We start from the raw sequence: 19,290 nt of genomic DNA, 5'->3' as shown, positions 1-19,290 counted from the left end.
ATCCCCCCCCCCCCACACAACTTTTAACGTTTACAGCAACACAAAGTCCAACAGAGAAATAGTCCAGAGGAGACAAGAGTCGTCTCATACACTACAGCCCTGCTGAGAAGTATGCTGGCGCTTTGTTATTGATGGTGGAGATATTTTTCAGGCCTTTATCAGTCAGGTCAGCAAATAAACTAACAGCTAAGAAAGACACAAAACATGATCTCTTTACATAAAACATACATTTTTATAATTAATCGAAGCCCATGCACAAGATATTCATAATATTTAAAGCAAAACATACAAATCTTAAACCTCTGACCTTGCTGCAGTTACAGACAATAAGAAAAAGACTCCAGCGAACTTCTTTGGTGTGCCGGCTTGAGTCGCACAATGGAGTGTTCCATTAAGAATAAAGAACATATTGTGATCAACATAATAAAAAAATAATGCACATAAATTTTGCATAGGCACTAGAGAGAAGTGCAGTAGGGAATGTGTAGGAAAGCCAGGGTGGTTCAGGTCAGGGCTTTCTGCAACCCTCAAAGAGGATGTTGTGGTTTAAATCAGTGTCTGTAGCCCTTTTATCCTTTTCTCTTTTTCTATTTCCCATAAAATTTCTTGTTGAGCAGGAAAATGAGCAGGTTGACATTGATAGTGGCCCTATCGAAGAGCTTCATCACCGCCACGCCTTCATACTGCAGCTGGAGGAGATCCTGAGACACAAAGAGAAAAAGATCTTAAAATCAATCACATCCAACTGTATCTTAAATGTGCGCCAGTGTTCACTATCTGCCTACTGATCAGTCGGGAAACAAAAGAAATAATACCTGATATTCTAACTGTAACGTCTCCAAGTGCACGCCCATTAATTTGGCCTTCACATCAAAAACGCCGACAGCCTCTGATGGAGAAATCTCAAAAATAACATTCTTGAACCTGTGAAGAGAGAAGAGTAAACAACGAGAAACTGATCAATGAAAAACCGATGGCTCTTAAAATATCAAGAATTCCTCTAACACTGCTGACACAATGTAAGCTTTTTCACAAATGACAACACAAGTTTGAGATGAAGTCACATGTATCATGTTTTGATATTCAAAGTAGCTTAAAAAGCATTATAGGCAACCAATCAACAACTTTTACTAGTAGTGGCTTAGAAAAAACAAAATGTAGTAGTATTTGAATTACATATTGTGCTATAAATATGCATAGCAACCGCCCTCTCCTGGTTGAAACTGTGCTATTGCAATTGAATTTTACTATCGGCTGGTGGCACGTGACATACATGTTGGCAGCTTTTCTCACCAGGTTGTGGCCTGACACTCCACCGCAGACACCGCAGTTAACGTAACATCACAGATACCACACAGACTTTTAAAAATGGCTGTGAATGTGCTTCTAGTGACTGTCAAAGCTCCAAACTGTGTTTCCAGTGTGGACATGGAGAGTCTGACAGCAGCTGCTCGTGGCTGGTTAGCTAAGGTCGGTGTTACCTCCTGTGCCACACACTCCTCTATATGGCAGAATTTAGGGGTTTAGTTACATGTTAAAGATTTCAGAACTCACTGGTTGGGCTGCAGGTCCTCTATAGCAATCAGCACGCCTTTCTCATGGAGGCGAGCAGCGGTGTATTTCTGTGAAACCTGTTTACTCTTTTTCGTCTTGTTGTTGCCTGGTTTCTGTGAGAACCTGAGAGGAGAGAGGAAGACACGTGTACAGTATAACGTAATACGATCTCTCAAGGCACAGTATTAATGGCTCACTATTTCAGACCTATTCAGCATCTCACATTATTCTTAGAGATACTTCTATGTCGAGTTAAAAGTGAATATTCACCATGCTGGAGGAGGAGATTCATTCTTATTCATCAACATCATCAGGGCCCAGTATTTCAAAACTCTAAGGTGGACATTAGGATAGTTTTGATGCTAAAAATCAGGACGATCCCGTTCCAATTGGGAGGTTGGATTAAACGTGGGTGTAGAGATCGAGGTTATTATAGTTAACTAAAACTAAACTAAAAACTAAAACATTTTAGCAAACACAAAAAATAAAATCCAAACTAGACTTTAAAGAAAAAAAAAAAGAAAAAGAGCTGAAATGACTTACACAACTAACTCAAATAAGAAAACATAGAGGAAATGTCTTTAGTTTTAGTCTTTGTCAATTTATCAACACAACAAGCATGAGGAGGTGTTGGTGCGTATGTTTATTGAGACTGGGTCTATATGACTATGAGTCCATGTGTTTGTATTGTATGTATTACTTTGACAGTAACAGTTGGAGGCCTATTCAAACCCTGCCAATCTAGATTGTGTAATCCTGAGCTTGTGCTATCTGGATCAGAATGATCCTATCTGAAAAACCAGTACAAAACAGACAAGATTAGTTTTATCTTGGATAGCTAAAAAAGGCAAGATACAGACAAGATAATTGTGATCTAGATTAGAGGTTTTGAAATACTGGGCCCAAAGGAGAGAGGTTTTCAAGATTGTGGTTGTATCTGACAGTAAGTAAATTAACAAACTATTTATTCTGGGCTTCATCTGATGTTTGTCTATTTATCTTTCCTGTCTGCTCAGTATACACAGTGGCTTTTTGATAAATATACTGTCAACTTGATGTCAATCTGTTTCACATTTATGTAATTTGATGACGACTAACAAACACTTCACATAAAAGGGGGAATGGACCTCAACTCTGGAGGTTTGGACCCTGGTCCTTGGTACCCACAGTACTGGTTTTCTGTCTACGCAGGCAGCAGGAGTAAAACAGCCCCTGATTAGAAGCCCAAAATCAAAACCAGCAGGAGTCTGAGTATCAACACTGTGACCCACTGCCTGTTACAAGTGACCCACTCATGATTTTGTGGCACAATTCAGAAATGTGCTTCGAGCAAGTGAAAAGGGAGAAAACACAGAATGCTTTCATACTGGGAATAAGTCTGATATGAGTCAGACATCTACATGTGCAGTTTGGATATTTCATATTTTACTCTACTGCTGTCCATTGTATTTTATTTTTTAGGTCACCACTACCCAGGCACACCTCTTGGCCCTACATCTGGGATGTAAACACTTGCCCCAACGCCTGCTACCCCTCCAGCTTGAAATATAATTCCTGTCTGTATGAGCACCGTACAGATGGCGGTTGTAACTTTGCTAAGGTAAGGCTTTTGTCGCATATGCCTGAGGGTTGTTTGGTGTGCAAACAGGAATCCTATGTGACTCACCTTTAAAGGTAGACCTTACCATGCAGCCAAAAATGAAGAATATGGGTTAAAAATTTTAACATGTTATAAAATGAAAGGCCACTCACTTGCCCTTGCTGGCCAGGTTGTCCATGCACGTCTTGATATACTGGTTGTAAGAATCAATCTGAACATTGAAAAAATTGGTCTTTGAATTGAGCGCGGCGTTGGTCTGCTGAAGCCTCACCAGCTCGGCTTTTCGGCGCTGACGGTACCGTCGCTGATTTCTGATGTCCTGTAACAAACGAACACATTACTTGTCAATAAAACACTGAGGAGACAGTTGTTTTAAGTGTCCCCCTTCCGGAGATAATCGGTCTGATTTTTACCTTGGCGATGTCGTTGATGAGGTCCTGATAGCGGTTCTCGGGGTGGACCTTCCCCAGCTCTGCCAGCCTCTGCAGGTTGCTCTTGATCTTGTCTTTCTTGCCCTGCAGTGTCAGACTGTCGTCCACCACCGGTTTGACCTGCTTCATCTTCTCTGGAGTCTTGGCGTCTCTGATGGCCCTCCTCTGCATGGCACGCTGGTACTCTGCTTCCTGTCAACCCAGGAAACAAGATGCACAATAGTTAATGTTGTTTCAGTTAAACAATATTTCTATAGAGAGACCTGTAAATCATATATCTTTTTTATTTTTTTAACTCTTTATTTCTAGCTTTGTCAGTACAGCATGAAAACCATATATCTTTTAAATAAAGGCAATTCAATTTCACACTTCTGTTAGCAACAATGTAAGTCTTGCTGCATGTTAAAGTAATTTGCTTTTAAAATTTTGTTTATTTTTTCTTGTGTTTTAATGGTATCATTATTTCCCATAAACACAGCCCCTTCTGTTGGAAAGAGGATGTTGCTTTTAAACTTCTTTGAAAGGAAGTAGAGCACCTTCTTCCTGTTTTGTGCCATAAAGCAATCCAGCAGTTTTCTACCCACATGAAAGCTGCAGTGTAGACAAAGTTACTGGCTGACCTTCTTGTGGTGAGGGTCCGGTTTGTATACAGTATGACTTCAAATGACTGATGCTCTGTGCATAAACACATGTTCTATTACACTGCGAGTCCACAAACTGACCTGTTCTGTGCTTGCTGTTGAGTCCAGGATCTCAGTCAGAGTCTCCCCAGGCTGGAACCTGATCACATCCACAATGAGCCTCTTGGTGCTGAAAAGAAACAAAAAAAACACAGACATTTAAGAAAACGTTCAATTTTCTGACACAATCGTATTTAGTTGGCCTTGAATGTATGGTATGAACTTACTTGAGCAGAAGAGTCCTGGCGTCCATCTCAACGTTGGCCTCACCAGGGACATCAAATTTGTTAGTGAGTGTGAGAGAAACCTCCGTCTTCCCCATCAGTTCTTTGTTGGGGTCGTCGGGAGGAAGAGGATTTTCACCTGAATGACGCAGAGATGATGAGATGAACACAAAAGGATTGCATGATAATATACTGAGTGGTTTATTAATAGCTGGTGTAGCTCATTTTTACAACCACACTGACAAAGAAAGCCTTCTCCGCCTCACTCCACTCACCGATGAGAGACTCTACGGTGGGAACCTCGCCCAGGTCCTCGAGCAGCTCATGGATGGGGTCATTGTGCTCTGGAGCAATGGCGTCCTGATGGTCCAGCAGCAGCTAACAGGAAAGAAGTACCCAGTCAGTATGTTAGTCATACTAGAGAAGACAAAACTACTAAAAACATTGAGAGTGAACAACTTAGGCCCCAACTGACACATATTAAATACATATTTGGCTCTTCAGCTTTCTCTTCAGAAATAGCAAATGTAAGGCGGCGCTAACTCACTGTGTGAGTGTTGATAATCTCTCCGATGGAGATGTAGATGACAGGTTTGGTGACGGTGACCAAGTCAGAGTACTGATCCACATTGAACTTATCCTCAAGAGAGGGAACGTCACATGCAGCCAGGAAGAATCGCCTGTGATGGAAGATGGAAGAATAAAGTCAGACGAGCCGGAAAAAAGTAATTGAATGCTCCTTTTACAAAAACTTCCAGAATCCCTGTAAAAACACATCTGCTTCATATTTCTGTAAGGATTAACTTCACACCTGAACTTCTGATAGGAGGCGCTGAGATATTCATTGATGGGATTGAGATGGGCGTTGTCTCCCAGAAACATCTTATTGGAGGCGGCGTGCTGCAGCATCTTGGCGACAGAGCCCAGGTTTCGTCGCTGCTCAGTGGTCAGCTGGCCCCCCGCCGACACCTCGATGATGTCAAAGGCGTCGGGTGCCACGATAGCCGGGTTCATGTAGCGGTAATACAAGAGGTTTCCTATGATCTAAAAAGTCAAAATCAAATGACTCAGTTAGTTACAATTATTATGATAATAACAACTTTCATTCTTTAGGATGAAAATATGACCATAAGTCACATTAGCATATAAACGCTCTTAAATAATACAGTGTAATACAGCCATCAACAAAAATACTAATATTTGCAATACTGAATTAAATCAACAAACAGAAAATATAAGTAGTACACATTAACCTACAAATATTTTTATTTAACTTAAAGCTGCAGTAGGTAACCTTTTAAGTTTTTTTAAAATAGCTATAACTAAACAGTAGTGCATGATAATCTGAGAAAAAAAAAAATCAGGATCCTGTGCATTTGTTATCATGCAAAAAAGAGCAAAAATTTAATTTTTGTTGGAATCTTGAGTTGAAATTTAAGGAGTTTGGTAGGCACTACTGCAAAATGAGGAAAAGCTCTTGAATGTGTTAGGACACAGCTTGTGCAGGAAGAGGAGGAGCCAGAAGAGTGGCACTGATCACCTTAAAGTCAGCAGACAGGGAGAAGAAGGACACCTCAACCCCAACAGAGAGGCTTACAGCTGGTTGGCAAGGTGGAAAGAGTTGCAGCAGAAAAGGGAAAAAAAAAACAGGAAAGAAATGTGTAAGAAACACAGAAGGGAGAGCCAGGCAGGAGATAAGAAGAAAGAAACCACTTTGGTAGAGGAGGCCAGAGAAGATGAGCTATGGTTGTCCAACTCATCACGATTAAAGGGTCAGTTCACCCAGTTTTCAACAGAATTGTATATCACAGTATGGTGATTGAGGTTGTGGCTGATAAATTGACGTGCCACTGCCACAAATCAAATTCCATTTGACTCATTTGTCACATCAAACTGAAATTATCTACATTGTCCCACTGTGGTAAACTGACCATTTAAAGACCATGCAGCACGCAAGGGACCAACATTAAGATGCAAACCTTGAGCAGCTCATCCTCCGTAGCATCTGGGAACTTCTCATGTAGGGTGTCCTTCAGCACCTTGGAGATGAAACGCATCCCATATCTGACAAGATAGCGTAGGGCAGACAAGATTAGGCAGAGGGAAAAACAGTAATTGTAACCAGCTGATTGTAAAAATGTGATCCATGCAGGCAGCGGTCCTGTAAGCGAGGAACGTACGGAATCTTATCCACAGAGACGATTATGGCAGACAGGAATTTGTCGGTGATGGTCTTCATGTTCTTGATGGAGGCTTCCAGTCTGGTCCTCACCTCCTCGTGGGCCATAGCCTGCTCTGGAGTCACGTCATAAGGCAGCTTACTGTTGAGGACAGGCAGCAGCAGAAAGGGATTAACCAGCTGATCATAACCTCTGAAACTTTTTTTGTTTTTACTAATGTGCAAATGTAAATCTGCCAAAGGGGTAAGAAATAAAGAACTTTACCCCATAAGAATTTATAAACTTTGAAACTCCTCAGATCAGTACTGAGCTTGGTAAATTAGCTTTTAAGTGAAATCAATCTCCAGCTCACCTGGCCTCTCCAGTCTGCGTCTCCATCTGGTTAACCCAGCTCTTGTAGATGTCCACCGGGTCGGTCTTGATGTTTAGCGTTTTGTCATCCATGATCTCCTTGACGACCGGTGCCAGGATCTGCCGCAGTGCGTTCTGTCCCCGTGCCCCTCGGTGGAAACTCACCACCATCTTGATGACTGTAGGGTTTCCTGTGATGATCTCTTTCATCTGGTCCACTTTTGACCTGCAGACGGTTTAAAGGCAACATTTGATGAATTCATGAACCAGGCTTCATCTGATTTAAAACATTAACAGGGTTTCTGAAGGTTTCAACAGGTTCAATTTAAGACTTAACATGTGTGCTTTTAAGACAAATAAGACCTGTCAAATTTAAGACATTTTAAGGCCTATATTTAGATTCTTTGATTTTAGACTTTGCAGACACCCTGATAAATGATTGCTGACTGGGTTTCAGTGTCTGTCTCTTACTTGATCTCCTCCTGCAGGGCAGTTTTGAAGAGCTTGAGCAGCAGGTACTCCTCTCTCTGGTTGGAGGCGTAGTTATACAGGGTGAAGATAACAGAGTCCATGAACTTTGTGGATTTATTCTGCGGCATCTGGAAGATCAGCTTGGCGAGATACGTGGGGTTGGTCTGAAAAGAAGCAAAAATTTGGTTAAATATTATTACAGTATCGACTGGTGAGACCGCTGCCAGTGTCTTCAACTTGTTGTTCTGCATCTACAGTATATATGACTTGTTTTACATGAAACAAAGACAAAGCAATCAAAGAACAGAGATGTATTGTGACGTTACCTGTAACAGGTAAAAGAGGAACTGGTATGCCTCCAGCTTGACCCTCTTCTCCTTGCTGAGGGCCTTCAGGCCTCCCCTCTGCTTGTTCATCATCATCATGTCAGACAGCTGGCCCTTGTTCTTCTTGGTCAGCTTCTTGCTGTGGGAGACCACCTCTTGCAGCGTGATCTTGTTCTTCACCAGCAGGCCGATCTTGATGTCCATCAGGTTCAGGTCGTTCTCCAGCTGCTGGTTGGAGCGGATGTTGGTGACCACCTCCTCGCGGAGCCGCATCAGTTCCAGCTCCTCCTGGAAGTCCTGGTCGCTGTGGTCCAGCAGGTGGACAAACTTCCTCACCACCGCCATCGGGGGATCATCAGCGTTGACTGTTGATGATGAGGAAGGACATTGTGAGAGTCAAGCAACCACCAAAACTGAAGACCAATTCTGTTTAACACTTAGCACTTGTCGGGATTCTACTCACTCAGCGTCTTGTAATCGTCTCTTGCCTTGTTGGCTCTAATGAAAGCCTGAATCTTCACCACGTCATTGATCTGCAGAACAAAACAGCAATCACTTTGCTGATCAATAGTTTTCCATTATGAAAGGGTACCACAGGAATCCACTGTGAGTCAGAGTGGGAATGACTCCACACACGTCAGGGTGCTAAATGAGCCTCCCTCAAACCCCGGAGGGCACGGACTAAATGTCAGCGGATGTGTCAGGGGAAATTTATACACAGTGATTTAAAGCTTTTATTAGATAACGGTGCAATTTGTTTACTTTAAACCCTGATTTTTTTTTACTCAATTTACAGATAATTTATGTAACAAGGTTGTAGGCTACTAATACTCACGTGATCTTGGAAGTACTTTAGGCGATCCTTATACTTCTTACGAGCTTGGTGCATCCGAACCATGGACTGGATCTGAAAGAGACAAAAACAAATCCCTTAGTCTTAACTGCATTTAAACTACTGATAATAAGATTGAGATTACAGACATTGCATAATAATCTTACCTTGATGGCCTCATCAGTGTGGTCTTTCAGATACTGCTTACGATCTTTGAACTTCTTCCTCTGTTTGTGGCCTTTCCAGTGGGCCTGAGAAAAAAAAAGATAAGATAAAGATAAGAGAATCAGTATAATAATAAGTCCTTATAGCAGACAGATTTCTATGTATAAACTCAGGATGATGGTTGTATATATGTCTGTCTCACCTGTATGCATGTAACAGCTGGATCTTGGGATTTCAGGAAGTTCATCCGCTCCTTTAGGCCATTTCTCACCAGGTAGCCACGGCAACGAGCTTGCAGCTTGGCAATTAGAGTCTCATTGGCCAGCCACAGCTGTTCTCGATTGTAGGCTGTGGTTACCCCGGAAACCACCGACTGACAGGGAGAATAAAACCAGTTTAATGCTGTGTTAAAAAAGCTACAGCCGTGCAGTGCTGCGCAGGGACGGTTACCTACCTGGATGTCCTCCTTGTTAAGCTGGGAGTTGTTTTGTAGGAAGCCCTCGGGCTCCACCCAGGTGCCCTCCTTGGTATTCAGATTGTAGTAGTAGTTGTGTCCTCCTTTTACCCAGTGTTTCACCCACTCACTGCTATTATCGCCTGGACAGAGAGCAGAATGCAAGTGAACACGATGGAGGCACAACCTGGGCCAGTAATTAGAAAGAAGCATTGTGCTTCCATTTTACATTTATTTCAGTGATGCAGTGCAGCAGGTAAATCCCTTTGTAGTTTTGAATGTGAGTTTTAATAACAAATTGGATGATTTTAAGTTTTTATTTTCACATGGCAATAAAACTCAAAGCGGTTTGTAAGCAGAGCGTCTCAGAGTCTCATCAAGCCAAATAGTGTGACTTTACTTCTAGAACCCACTGAAGAGATGCATCAGTCCTCTGAGTTTCATCAAAGTGGACATTATCGACAGTGAATGCCACCTTTCTGATGGCATTACAGTACCAAGCTACCAAGTTGTGACAAATACATTAGTCCTTCCCCTTATTCATCCCTAAACGTTTTCCACACCTTCTGTCTTTTTCTTGTCCTTGATCTTGGCCAGGTCATCCTGGTAGGTCTGTGCACACTCAGAGGTGACACCATACAGTCCTGCACCGGGGTTACGCAGAGCAGCCAAGGTCTGAGCTGGATCAGCGCTGTCCACGGCCTCATTGATAGCCTGGATGGACTGCGAGACTGCGGACACAAACACAAACAAATCAGCCATTGGCGCTCTTCACTTCAGGGACACTGGTAGAGGGGCGGTTAGCAAACATTATGCAACTTTATATATAAAATGGGTCCAGTAAAATGAAATGAGTGTGCTCTTACACTGTAGGGCCTCCTGTGTGTCCTGGTTAGCCTTCAGAATGGCATCCTGGATTTCATCCAGCCACAGCACAGCTGACGGGTCTTGGGTCTCCTGGAAGGACACAGGGAAATATGTTACTAAACTAACAGTGCACAGCAAACACACTCAAACACACACACACACACACACCATCTGCCAGTTTATGTTTTCTCCTCCAAATGCGAGAGCTTTAACTTCACTGTGCACAATGATGCATGTGCAGAGTTGGAAGGATATTTTCACATTCATCTGCTGAAAGTGGAAACTTTCTCTGTGCTCATTCAAAATCAGATTTTTAAGGGGCGGAATCCTACAAGCATGATTTGTGACCAATAAAAACTACTAGAGTAAAATACAAATTCAAATGTCCTTCTAACAAATCTATAAAATGCATTCTTTCTCAGGAGATACATCTCTATCTGTGTGAAAATGTATATGCTTGTTCTTAAGCCTGCGATTGATACGAGCAATGTCTTGTTTTGTTTTGTTACAAACATCATAATAAATTCATAAAATATAACATATCAGACTTTGGTTGGATAGAACAACATAGTCATGGACTTATTTCCATCCTTGTCCCTGGTGTTTTCACAGTCCACCCACCTTCATCAGAATGAAGAGCATTTACTCTCCCTGCTGCTGGCTTAGAAAGACATAGCCAAATATTCAGCATGAGCAGCAGAAGAAGGCTGAGATAATTGGTTCATTAGCAGCCTTTTTGCACTTGGGAATATGGTGAATTAAATAACAAATACGCCCATAATCCTGGCATGAAGCTTTTCTCTCATGATGACTCATTTTAATTCTATTTTAAAAAATCAACAGGAGTGGGTTTAACAAATTCTAACTGCCAGTTCTTATAACCAGCAGTCCTATACTATATAATAACTGCAGGTTTTTTTTTTGCTTTGTCTTGGTCTTAGACTTTGTCAGAACAATTCATTCCTGGACTTTATCATTAAAGTGTGTTAATTGTGTGTACTGTTGTTGATATCTCTCTCTACATTTGTGATTGAGAAGCTCTCTGATTAGGAGGGACTGGCACATCGCTGACATATTTTAAGCAATGAACTGTGTTGTAGCTGCAGGAAATACATAGACATGGAATTTGGCTTGACAGCTATCATTATCACTATCATTCAAGATTCATATTCAACAGTTAACTCAAAAATTAAAAAAATAACTGGCTTATTAAATTAAATTAAAGGATGTCTGTCTTCCTCCTACTGTAAAACCATTGTGCAGTCAACCTTCATGTCTGTCCTTGACTAGGGAGATTATGCTCTCTGTATTTAAAGGGTTAGATGGAAAAGGCCATGTCATTTCTACTCTCATTTAAATCTAACTACAGTACATGATCAAGTAACTAAATTAGACCACCCTCATGTACGCACTAATGTTTGTTTCAGGTACTATGGACCTTTTAAGTGCCCTCAAACCTAAATGCTGCATTTTCATGGGAGATTTTAAAGCTTTACTATCTGATGTTTTTTTTTTTTTAATCAATTCCTTGTGTTTCTGCTTGTGGGTTGTGTTTTTGTGAATGTTTCTCCTTCTTGACTCTCTCTTTAATCTCAATGAGACTGCCTGATTAAAAAAAGATGAATTAAATTGAATTTGGCCAGTCATCCAAAAGAACAGAAGAATGCCACAGACATAAAAATGCTAGAAATGTGACAACATATGTATTTTTTTTTTTAAACAGTGTTAAGTGTGGATTTTTCCTTTTTGTCACTTGATTCCATTTGCTAACCATACAGGCCACACCAAAACCTCAACACTGAATTCAACACCATATCATCATGAACTGTAGTTGTACCTAACTGCATCCAGATGGCGCACTCTGTCTCTGTATAAAGTGTGTTGCAGCTGGTTGCTACTTGCAGTTGCTTTCTAGAGTCTGGTAAAACAGACAACTCATTTGGCCTACCCCTCCATGTGCCCCGCCCCTTCATGTTGTGCTTTAGGGCAGATGAGAGGAGGTGTGTGTGTGTGAAAGAGTTGGGCGGGTAAGACTGATACCTGATCTTGAAGATTTCTTATGCAAGGGGAGGGGGGTTTGGCAGCTAACATCTGCAACAGCATGCATGCAGAGAAGCGGGAGCCAAATGAGCTCCATCTTTATAGTAAACAAAGCCGCACCTGGGCGAGCGCTGATTAGTGTTTGTGTGTTTGCACTTGGCGCTCTAATTGGTATTTGTATGTGATGAGTCACCGCAGCTGGCAGGAGGCGCTAGAAAGGGTGTGGTGCCAGAGTGGGCAAGAGGAGGACTTTGGCGTGGCGTTGTAGTTCATCACACGTTAGAAGCAAATCATGGAAATAGAGGAAGTGAAAGCTGAGGGGGTTGGGAAATTTAGAATTCAGCTTTCTAAACTTTTCTTCTGCACAACACCTTTTTTTTTTTTTTACTTCCTTAGAAACTATGAGCTCATATGTCTTTAGGCACAGAAGTGTGGTAAGCTTGAAAACACACACAGAACAAAGTGCACGACTAGACTGAAACTTATACAGTCCCAGTTGTGATTGTTGCACTTACAAAGTGAAGTGATAGTCATCTGAAGAGGCAGACTCCACTGGACTATATTCAGCTTGTTAGTCAGTAGAGTCTGGGCAGGACTTCCTGCTGTTTATCTAGGCACAGCCCTCAGCCCACAGTCAAAGACAACTTCTGCCAGACTGTCTTGCTGACTAACTGCTCTAATACTGCAGAGTTAATGAGGCGACACCAAGAAGCAGTCACAAATTGAACCACAGGCGGAAAAAACAGGCATTGTTGTTCCTTCTTCTCCCCTGACCTCAGATCACCTGGAAACACCCATCCTATGATCTTAGCCACCTCCTCTGCCTCCTCTAAGCTGCCAGGGGCATTCTGATTCTTCCCTCTCAGCAGGGGATTATCTCCCTGGCACTGACCCTTCCAGCACGAAGCCCACACTGCTCTAACAACTTCCTCTGTCATTAGGTCATCACCTCAAACAGCCACATTCACCAATCAACAGCCAGAGGACGGTGTGTGCCCATGGGCCTGGCCCATTTAGTAAAGTGGTCAGCTTTCTGCCCTTTTATGGAAGCGAATAACTGAGGCCTGGCTTGTTATTTCCTATGCCTGTGAAATCAGCAGGAAAATAGTTTAGCTTTTTTTCCTGCTTCTAATTTTTTTCCAGGTCCCGTTATAAAAGAGTTCCCACATGATGTATTCAAGCGTTTAGATGCCTGTTGACATTTGAAACAGTGTGTGGGCAGTGGCCAAGTATTGTCCAACCTTGATAAGAAACTTCCTTTATCTGTATGTACATAGCATAAAAACAGCACTCGGTACTAAAACGGATGCACTGAGAACTGTTCTATTTACAGACCTCGTTCTGAAGAAAACAGGAGCGAGATTTAACTCTGAGGTTTGATTAATAGGAACTTCCACTTTATGTTCAATAGGTGTTGTTCACCTCCTCTGCGCCTCCGTGCACTGTGGTAGAAACATACCTAGCTCCTACAGTCTAACCTCACCACTTGACCTTTGCTTCAGGAAAACCACCCAAATGTGGTAGGCTTCCTGTAATATCACATGCAAATGTGCTGCACAGACACACACACATACAAGAGGGACATTCATTTGTCCGCTTCACTCAAGTAATGATAACGCAGGCAAATGAGTCAGAGACAGCAGAGTGCTGATGAACCGCTTTGGAGAAAGACCTGTTCAGTGTGCATCCCTCTCGGGACTTAGGGGTGCACATGTGAAACCCGGGGGCGGAACTATAGGTCAAGCCTCATAAAACTGAGAGAGACAGAGAGAGCAAGGAGACACAGACAGACAGGTCAGATACAGACATATATGACAGGAAGTGAGTGGGGGATATGATGATCACACTATGACATCAGCAGTCTGGTGGTGTCATGTGATGCTCAGAGGCCTGAGTCACATTGAGCCATCTGCAACCACGATGGGTCTGTGATCCCACATCACAGTAATCCATCTATACAGCATTTGGATATTATTGGATATTACAGTGACATTGTTTTTGGTTTTTAAGCTTTTGAGGATTTCAGGTGATGTAATCCACCCTGATGTCCTTACCAGAGGCGCCCTTGTGACTAATTGCTTCTCAAAATGTATGAGTTAGACAATTGGTCCTTTCAAAATAAATGGACATGATGATTAATGGTTCATTTTTGGCTTAGAGTAGGGCTAGCCTTGTTATATACATGTAGTTGAAATCAGCATCATGATGTTAAAAAAATATTATTTCAGTATCAATATTATCAAAATACAGCTGCTCATATTGGAATAAAGTACTCATAACCAGCAGTCTGCATAGAATTTACATGTGCTGCGTTCACAAAAACTAATAATTTGGGGGTATGAATTACTAATTCATAATTCACAAAACATTAAGGTGCAAGAATTCCAACAAAACTACATGGATACCTTGCTGGACAGTATTTATTCAGCAGCTTACTGTCTGAACTAGAGCAAATATTGAACCTCAAACAGCTGCACATTTTTGGCCCCCAGCTTGTTTAAGCAGGAAACTGGCCTCTTTATACACTTACACAATAACTGCAGCTGCAACTGCAGAGCACCCACATTAAAACCGAAAATACACCTGTCATATGCCCAGTCGTACTGTGTACAGCGCTGACAACTTTCAACTGTCTGAGCTGCAGTAAAAAGCCCGTCAAAAGTCTGGGTGTAACTGTAGCCAGTGCTGTTTGCATGAAGTGTTTGCATAAGGCTCTCCTGAATACTCACACGATGGCTGGGGTAAAGTCAGTCATCCAAACCTCATACTTGTCTATAGATGATAACCTGAACATCTAGTTTCTACATCTTCCTTTCAACAGCAGCTGTAGGACGCTGTGTATGTTGTGTGTGTGTCTTACATGAGCCTTCTCCCGGCGGGCCTCCAGCAGTTTGTCATGGTAGTGCTGAGCCACAGACGGGTCCACATCTGTGAGCTTGGCTGAGGCGTTCTGCAGCATTTCCAGGGTCTTCATGGGATCCCCTTCATCCAGGGCCTCGTTGATGAGTCCGATGGCAGCAATACCTACAAATACAAATAGACCCATTACGACTCTGTAGTCACAGTTTAATTAACGATGACATTTATGTTGATATGTTGATTCTGAACCTGAACAAATTACTTATGCCAAATGTGTGTGTGTAGGTGTTACTTTTCATTGATTTGGACATAGATTAGGTATTTATGTGTAAATGGATGTGAGTGTCGGTCTCTTACGTTCATGCTCCTCCTGCACAGTCAGGTTGACTTGGTCGATACAGGCTTGGATGTCGTTCCAGGTCAGATAGTCGCAGCCCTCCTCTCTGGCCACTGCCTTAAGACGCATCAGTTCATCCATATACCTGAGGAACACACAGGTACGGTACCACATCAACAGCCCGCCTCAGTGAAACCTCATTAAGGCGTGTGTGTCACCGAGTCCCGCTGTGGACACTCACCTCTGTGCATATTCATCCTCCACGTTACTGAGTCCAGTGACGGCGCTGGACAGCTGTTTCCAGAGGGCAGCCCGGTCTCCAACATCCATGGCCTCATTCATCAGCACCACCGAAGACAGCATCTCCACGGCAACGAGCAGCTCAGGGTGGGACAGCGAGCCCTGCAGGACACAGGACACAAATTTACCTCATATGTCAAAGTGCCAGACTACCAGGGGCCAAACAATATGCTGATGGTGTCTTGATTTATAGCCAGACTGGAACATCAAACAGGGTCTAAAGCAACTGGTGTGTGGGTGATGAAGCCGTCAGTTATGAGAGATAAGTTACACAGTGTTAAAAATGTAGGTGTTGCAGGGCTGCAACTGACAATTATTTCTTTTTTATTTCTATTTTTATCTTATTTTTTATTTCAATGTGTCTCTATATGTTATCAGTTCAACATAAAATAGACTGCCCGAGCACACTTGCAGTAATATAAACTGTATAAACTGCTCAGATGGCAGCGATGTGTGGACTGATGACTAGGTGAGGGGCTCTCGGTCGTTGATTGGTCTTTAAATTTAGCCTCAAAAGCCACAGGATCACATGTTTTTTGCAAATAATAATGCAACGGTGCAAGTGTGGGTTGTGTATTTCCTTTTGCGTCAGTGTGTTTCTGCAGGTTTCAACAGGTGGAATTTCAATAGTACAAATGATATGAAGAGAAATTTTGTTCCATGGCAGTTTTGTAGTTGTTACGTCATGATCAATACAACTTTTTAACAGCAAAACTTTATATATAACATTAACTTCATTAATCAAAACAAATGTTAAAAGCTGTAAAAAAAAAAAAAGTCATAAGGAACTGAAGATATTTTAAGGCCGGAAATTTAGATTTTTGGATTGTAGACTTCTTAAGGGGACAAGCTGTTCTTTGCGGGTACCTCTGGGCTTTGCTGCTGCAGGCTGACCAGCTCTCTCTGGTAGAGGTCTGCAGCACTGGGGTAGACCTCGGGCAGCTGAGCTTCGGGGTTCATCAGCTCCTCCACTGTCTTCTCTGGCACACCCGCCCTGATGGCAGCGTTGATGCGTTCCACCGCCTTCAGCACTACACACACAGAAAATGACAGATGAATTCAAAGAAGCTGTGGGGCAACTTTTGTTTAAATGTATGTGTTATGTGCATACTCTTTAGGTAGCCCGCTGCAATCTCATTGGCCACGTCCACGGCGCTCTGCAACTCATCCTTAATCAGGGCTTCTCCTGGAGACCCCTAATGAGGAAGAAATCAAGTTAAAATAAGGAGACAGGGAAGCACACAAGAACCTTGACACAAGAGTACAGCTTCGTCTGCACACTGATCCCTACCTGCTCTTTAGTCTCTCGGTCAGCCTGCATCTGTTTGAGATACCAGCCTTTGTTCTGGGCCTGCAGGTTTTGAATGCCCATGGCTTTAAGGGCCTCGTATAGCTTATTTTCATCGCCACTCAGCAGTGCCTGTTCAGCTGCACTCAAGGCGTTGCTCACTGTGGGACAGAGGTTAAAGTTTCACTGCTGTAGCATGGAAACCAAGACAAATGCACAAATCTGTAAATAAATGTGGGTGTGAGTTCATGTCACTTACCATTGACCTTGTTGACGTTGCCCTGGATTTCAGCCTGGGTGAGAAGCTCATCGTACACATCTCTCTCTGCGTCGGCATTCTCCATTTGCTTTTGGAGCAGAGCAACAAAAATATTATTTTAGCATTACTACCTCTGACATGACACCAAAGTAAAATATATTTCTTTCCAGAGGGTACTTTTATTCTCTTGTGCTGATATTCAGGGTAATTTTGGTCATTTATTTGCTATTCCTATTGGCAAAACAAACTTCACAAATCACATCACACATCCTACATTCATCAATCACTGCAAGACATTGCTGAGACATCTGTCAAGAGGATGGAGTGATCTTACTCCTCTCTTTGGCACCGGCCAGTCCATCTTCCAGCCACCATTATTTACTGTAGTGGTTGTTTTCATTTCTGTTGTGTTGCCTCAGCATTTTACTCTGTCTGATGCCAAAATGTTCTTCTGCTTTAGGCTGTATGTTCAATTATTTTCTAATTTAAAAGTGGACGATGAACCCCAGTTTTAATTATATGGGCTGTTTATGGCCTCTCAAGCAGAACGTGCCCCAGGCCACCATTCTTTTGTGGCCATCTGAAACCTGTGCGCAGCATTCACCACACACCGTCTGTGAGCCTTTGTTGCTGAAGTTTAATACTTCGTACCCGTTTGCGTGAGTTGGCCACCTTCTCTCCCTTGGCCTGGTACAGTGTGTCGTGGTACTGGCGAGCACAGCTAGTATCCAAGTTGAGCAGCATGGCGTTGGGGTTCTGCATAGCAGCCACCGTGCCCTCTGGTACGCCATGGTCGATGGCCTCGTTGATGGCGATCACAGCAGCATGTACTGAGGATGGAAGGGAAGATGATGAGTTCATATATGTGTTATATATATTTTATCGATATCATTAAATATCTGTCAATTAATCAATATTGTATTATGTTACTAATATAGCTCTTGAACTTGATACCACTCTTCTGACTGTCTAATGAATATGAAACCATAGCGATGTGGCCATTAGCTTAGCATAACTGCTTCAAGTAGGGGCAAACACCTAGCCTGGCATTGTCATTGTGAGCTTCATGGGTGCTGGTAGGCACATCTTTATACCTTTGGTCAGAGCCAGGCTAGGTTTTTCCCTCGTTTACAGTCTTCATGCTAAACTAAGCTAAGCTAAGCTAAGCTAAACTAAGCTACGGTAGTCTGCTGGCTAGCTTTATATTTAACAGACAAACATGAGTGTGGTATCGATTTACTCATCTAAGTCTCTGCAAGAACACAATTAAGTGTATTTCCCAATCCGTCTAACTTTTCCTTTCTTAGGAAATTAATTTTGATGCAGTTAACCCTCCGAAATTAGTAAGTGTCCCTGATTTTGTATATAATAAATAAAACTGCTTTTTTAAGCAAATTTTGGGAAACAATCGTTTTTATGAGTTGCACAAAGACAAAAACAACTTTGATCATTTTAGCTGTAAGTAAACAAATTGTGCTTTGTCATTGAGATAAAATATATGAATAACATCTCTATTATAGACTTTCTTTGTTGATTTTCAATTGATTTAGAGAGAACATTGACTCATTATAATTGGAACTGTGTAATAAAACTGTTAGATGTATTTGTGCTTGAAAATGCTGCAGTAAAATAGGGCAGAAAGGGTGTCTTAGGGAAACTACTGACAAATCCAAAAAATGGCTAAATTGACCTCCAGAGGACATTTGTATCATTTCATTATGAAAGCACAAGTCAACTAAAGTAAATAATCCGCAGCTATCAGATCCCGCCCTCTCCCCATGACATCTGAGCCCCTCTCACATGCAGCTTCGTCCACAGAGAGCTCATTGGCCAGGATCCCGCCAATCTTGCTGAAGGCGGGCATCTGGATGCCATACTTTTCCAGCTCGCTCTTCATGTTGTTGATCTCCTCCTCTGGGAGAGAAAGACAGAGCAGAAGGAACAGATCAATGGACAGAGGTGGAAAAAAAACAAAAAGAGAGGAGTGGGAGCTGACGGGGGCTGGGTTAGGGAAGTGGGAGACTGTGGAGACAGACTGTTCCTGGCTCATGTGTGATAATCAGATTTCTGAA

At 42.3% G+C, this 19,290-nt stretch overlaps 1 protein-coding gene across 1 annotated transcript in view; it reads right to left on the bottom strand.

Annotated features, from left to right (window-relative positions):
* Nucleotides 1-212: 212 nt before the first annotated feature.
* Nucleotides 213-19,290, bottom strand: part of iqgap1 (IQ motif containing GTPase activating protein 1) — a 45,156-nt gene continuing 26,078 nt past the window's right edge. Inside the window, exons 7-37 of the mRNA XM_035682466.1 lie at nt 19,019-19,132; nt 17,870-18,048; nt 17,219-17,306; nt 16,963-17,120; nt 16,783-16,867; nt 16,539-16,702; nt 15,613-15,773; nt 15,392-15,516; nt 15,036-15,199; nt 10,135-10,225; nt 9,832-9,999; nt 9,269-9,411; nt 9,017-9,187; nt 8,817-8,900; nt 8,653-8,724; nt 8,281-8,350; nt 7,818-8,182; nt 7,492-7,655; nt 7,022-7,246; nt 6,670-6,810; nt 6,469-6,553; nt 5,301-5,533; nt 5,037-5,169; nt 4,765-4,867; nt 4,493-4,628; nt 4,308-4,395; nt 3,568-3,777; nt 3,307-3,473; nt 1,555-1,677; nt 816-924; nt 213-701 (exon numbers count right to left, since the gene is read on the bottom strand). Of these exons, the coding sequence (XP_035538359.1) occupies nt 588-701; nt 816-924; nt 1,555-1,677; nt 3,307-3,473; nt 3,568-3,777; nt 4,308-4,395; nt 4,493-4,628; nt 4,765-4,867; nt 5,037-5,169; nt 5,301-5,533; nt 6,469-6,553; nt 6,670-6,810; nt 7,022-7,246; nt 7,492-7,655; nt 7,818-8,182; nt 8,281-8,350; nt 8,653-8,724; nt 8,817-8,900; nt 9,017-9,187; nt 9,269-9,411; nt 9,832-9,999; nt 10,135-10,225; nt 15,036-15,199; nt 15,392-15,516; nt 15,613-15,773; nt 16,539-16,702; nt 16,783-16,867; nt 16,963-17,120; nt 17,219-17,306; nt 17,870-18,048; nt 19,019-19,132 (4,433 nt within the window). The 3' untranslated portion in view covers nt 213-587. The remainder of the gene's footprint in view (nt 702-815; nt 925-1,554; nt 1,678-3,306; nt 3,474-3,567; nt 3,778-4,307; nt 4,396-4,492; nt 4,629-4,764; nt 4,868-5,036; nt 5,170-5,300; nt 5,534-6,468; nt 6,554-6,669; nt 6,811-7,021; nt 7,247-7,491; nt 7,656-7,817; nt 8,183-8,280; nt 8,351-8,652; nt 8,725-8,816; nt 8,901-9,016; nt 9,188-9,268; nt 9,412-9,831; nt 10,000-10,134; nt 10,226-15,035; nt 15,200-15,391; nt 15,517-15,612; nt 15,774-16,538; nt 16,703-16,782; nt 16,868-16,962; nt 17,121-17,218; nt 17,307-17,869; nt 18,049-19,018; nt 19,133-19,290) is intronic.

Source organism: Morone saxatilis, unplaced genomic scaffold, assembly GCF_004916995.1.
Source record: "Morone saxatilis isolate NCDOM2014 unplaced genomic scaffold, NCSU_SB_2.0 Contig11, whole genome shotgun sequence".
NCBI classification, from domain to species: Eukaryota; Metazoa; Chordata; class Actinopteri; family Moronidae; genus Morone; species Morone saxatilis.
The sequence above is the reverse complement of the archived record's forward strand: the minus strand, read 5'-3'. Positions and strand labels throughout refer to the sequence as shown.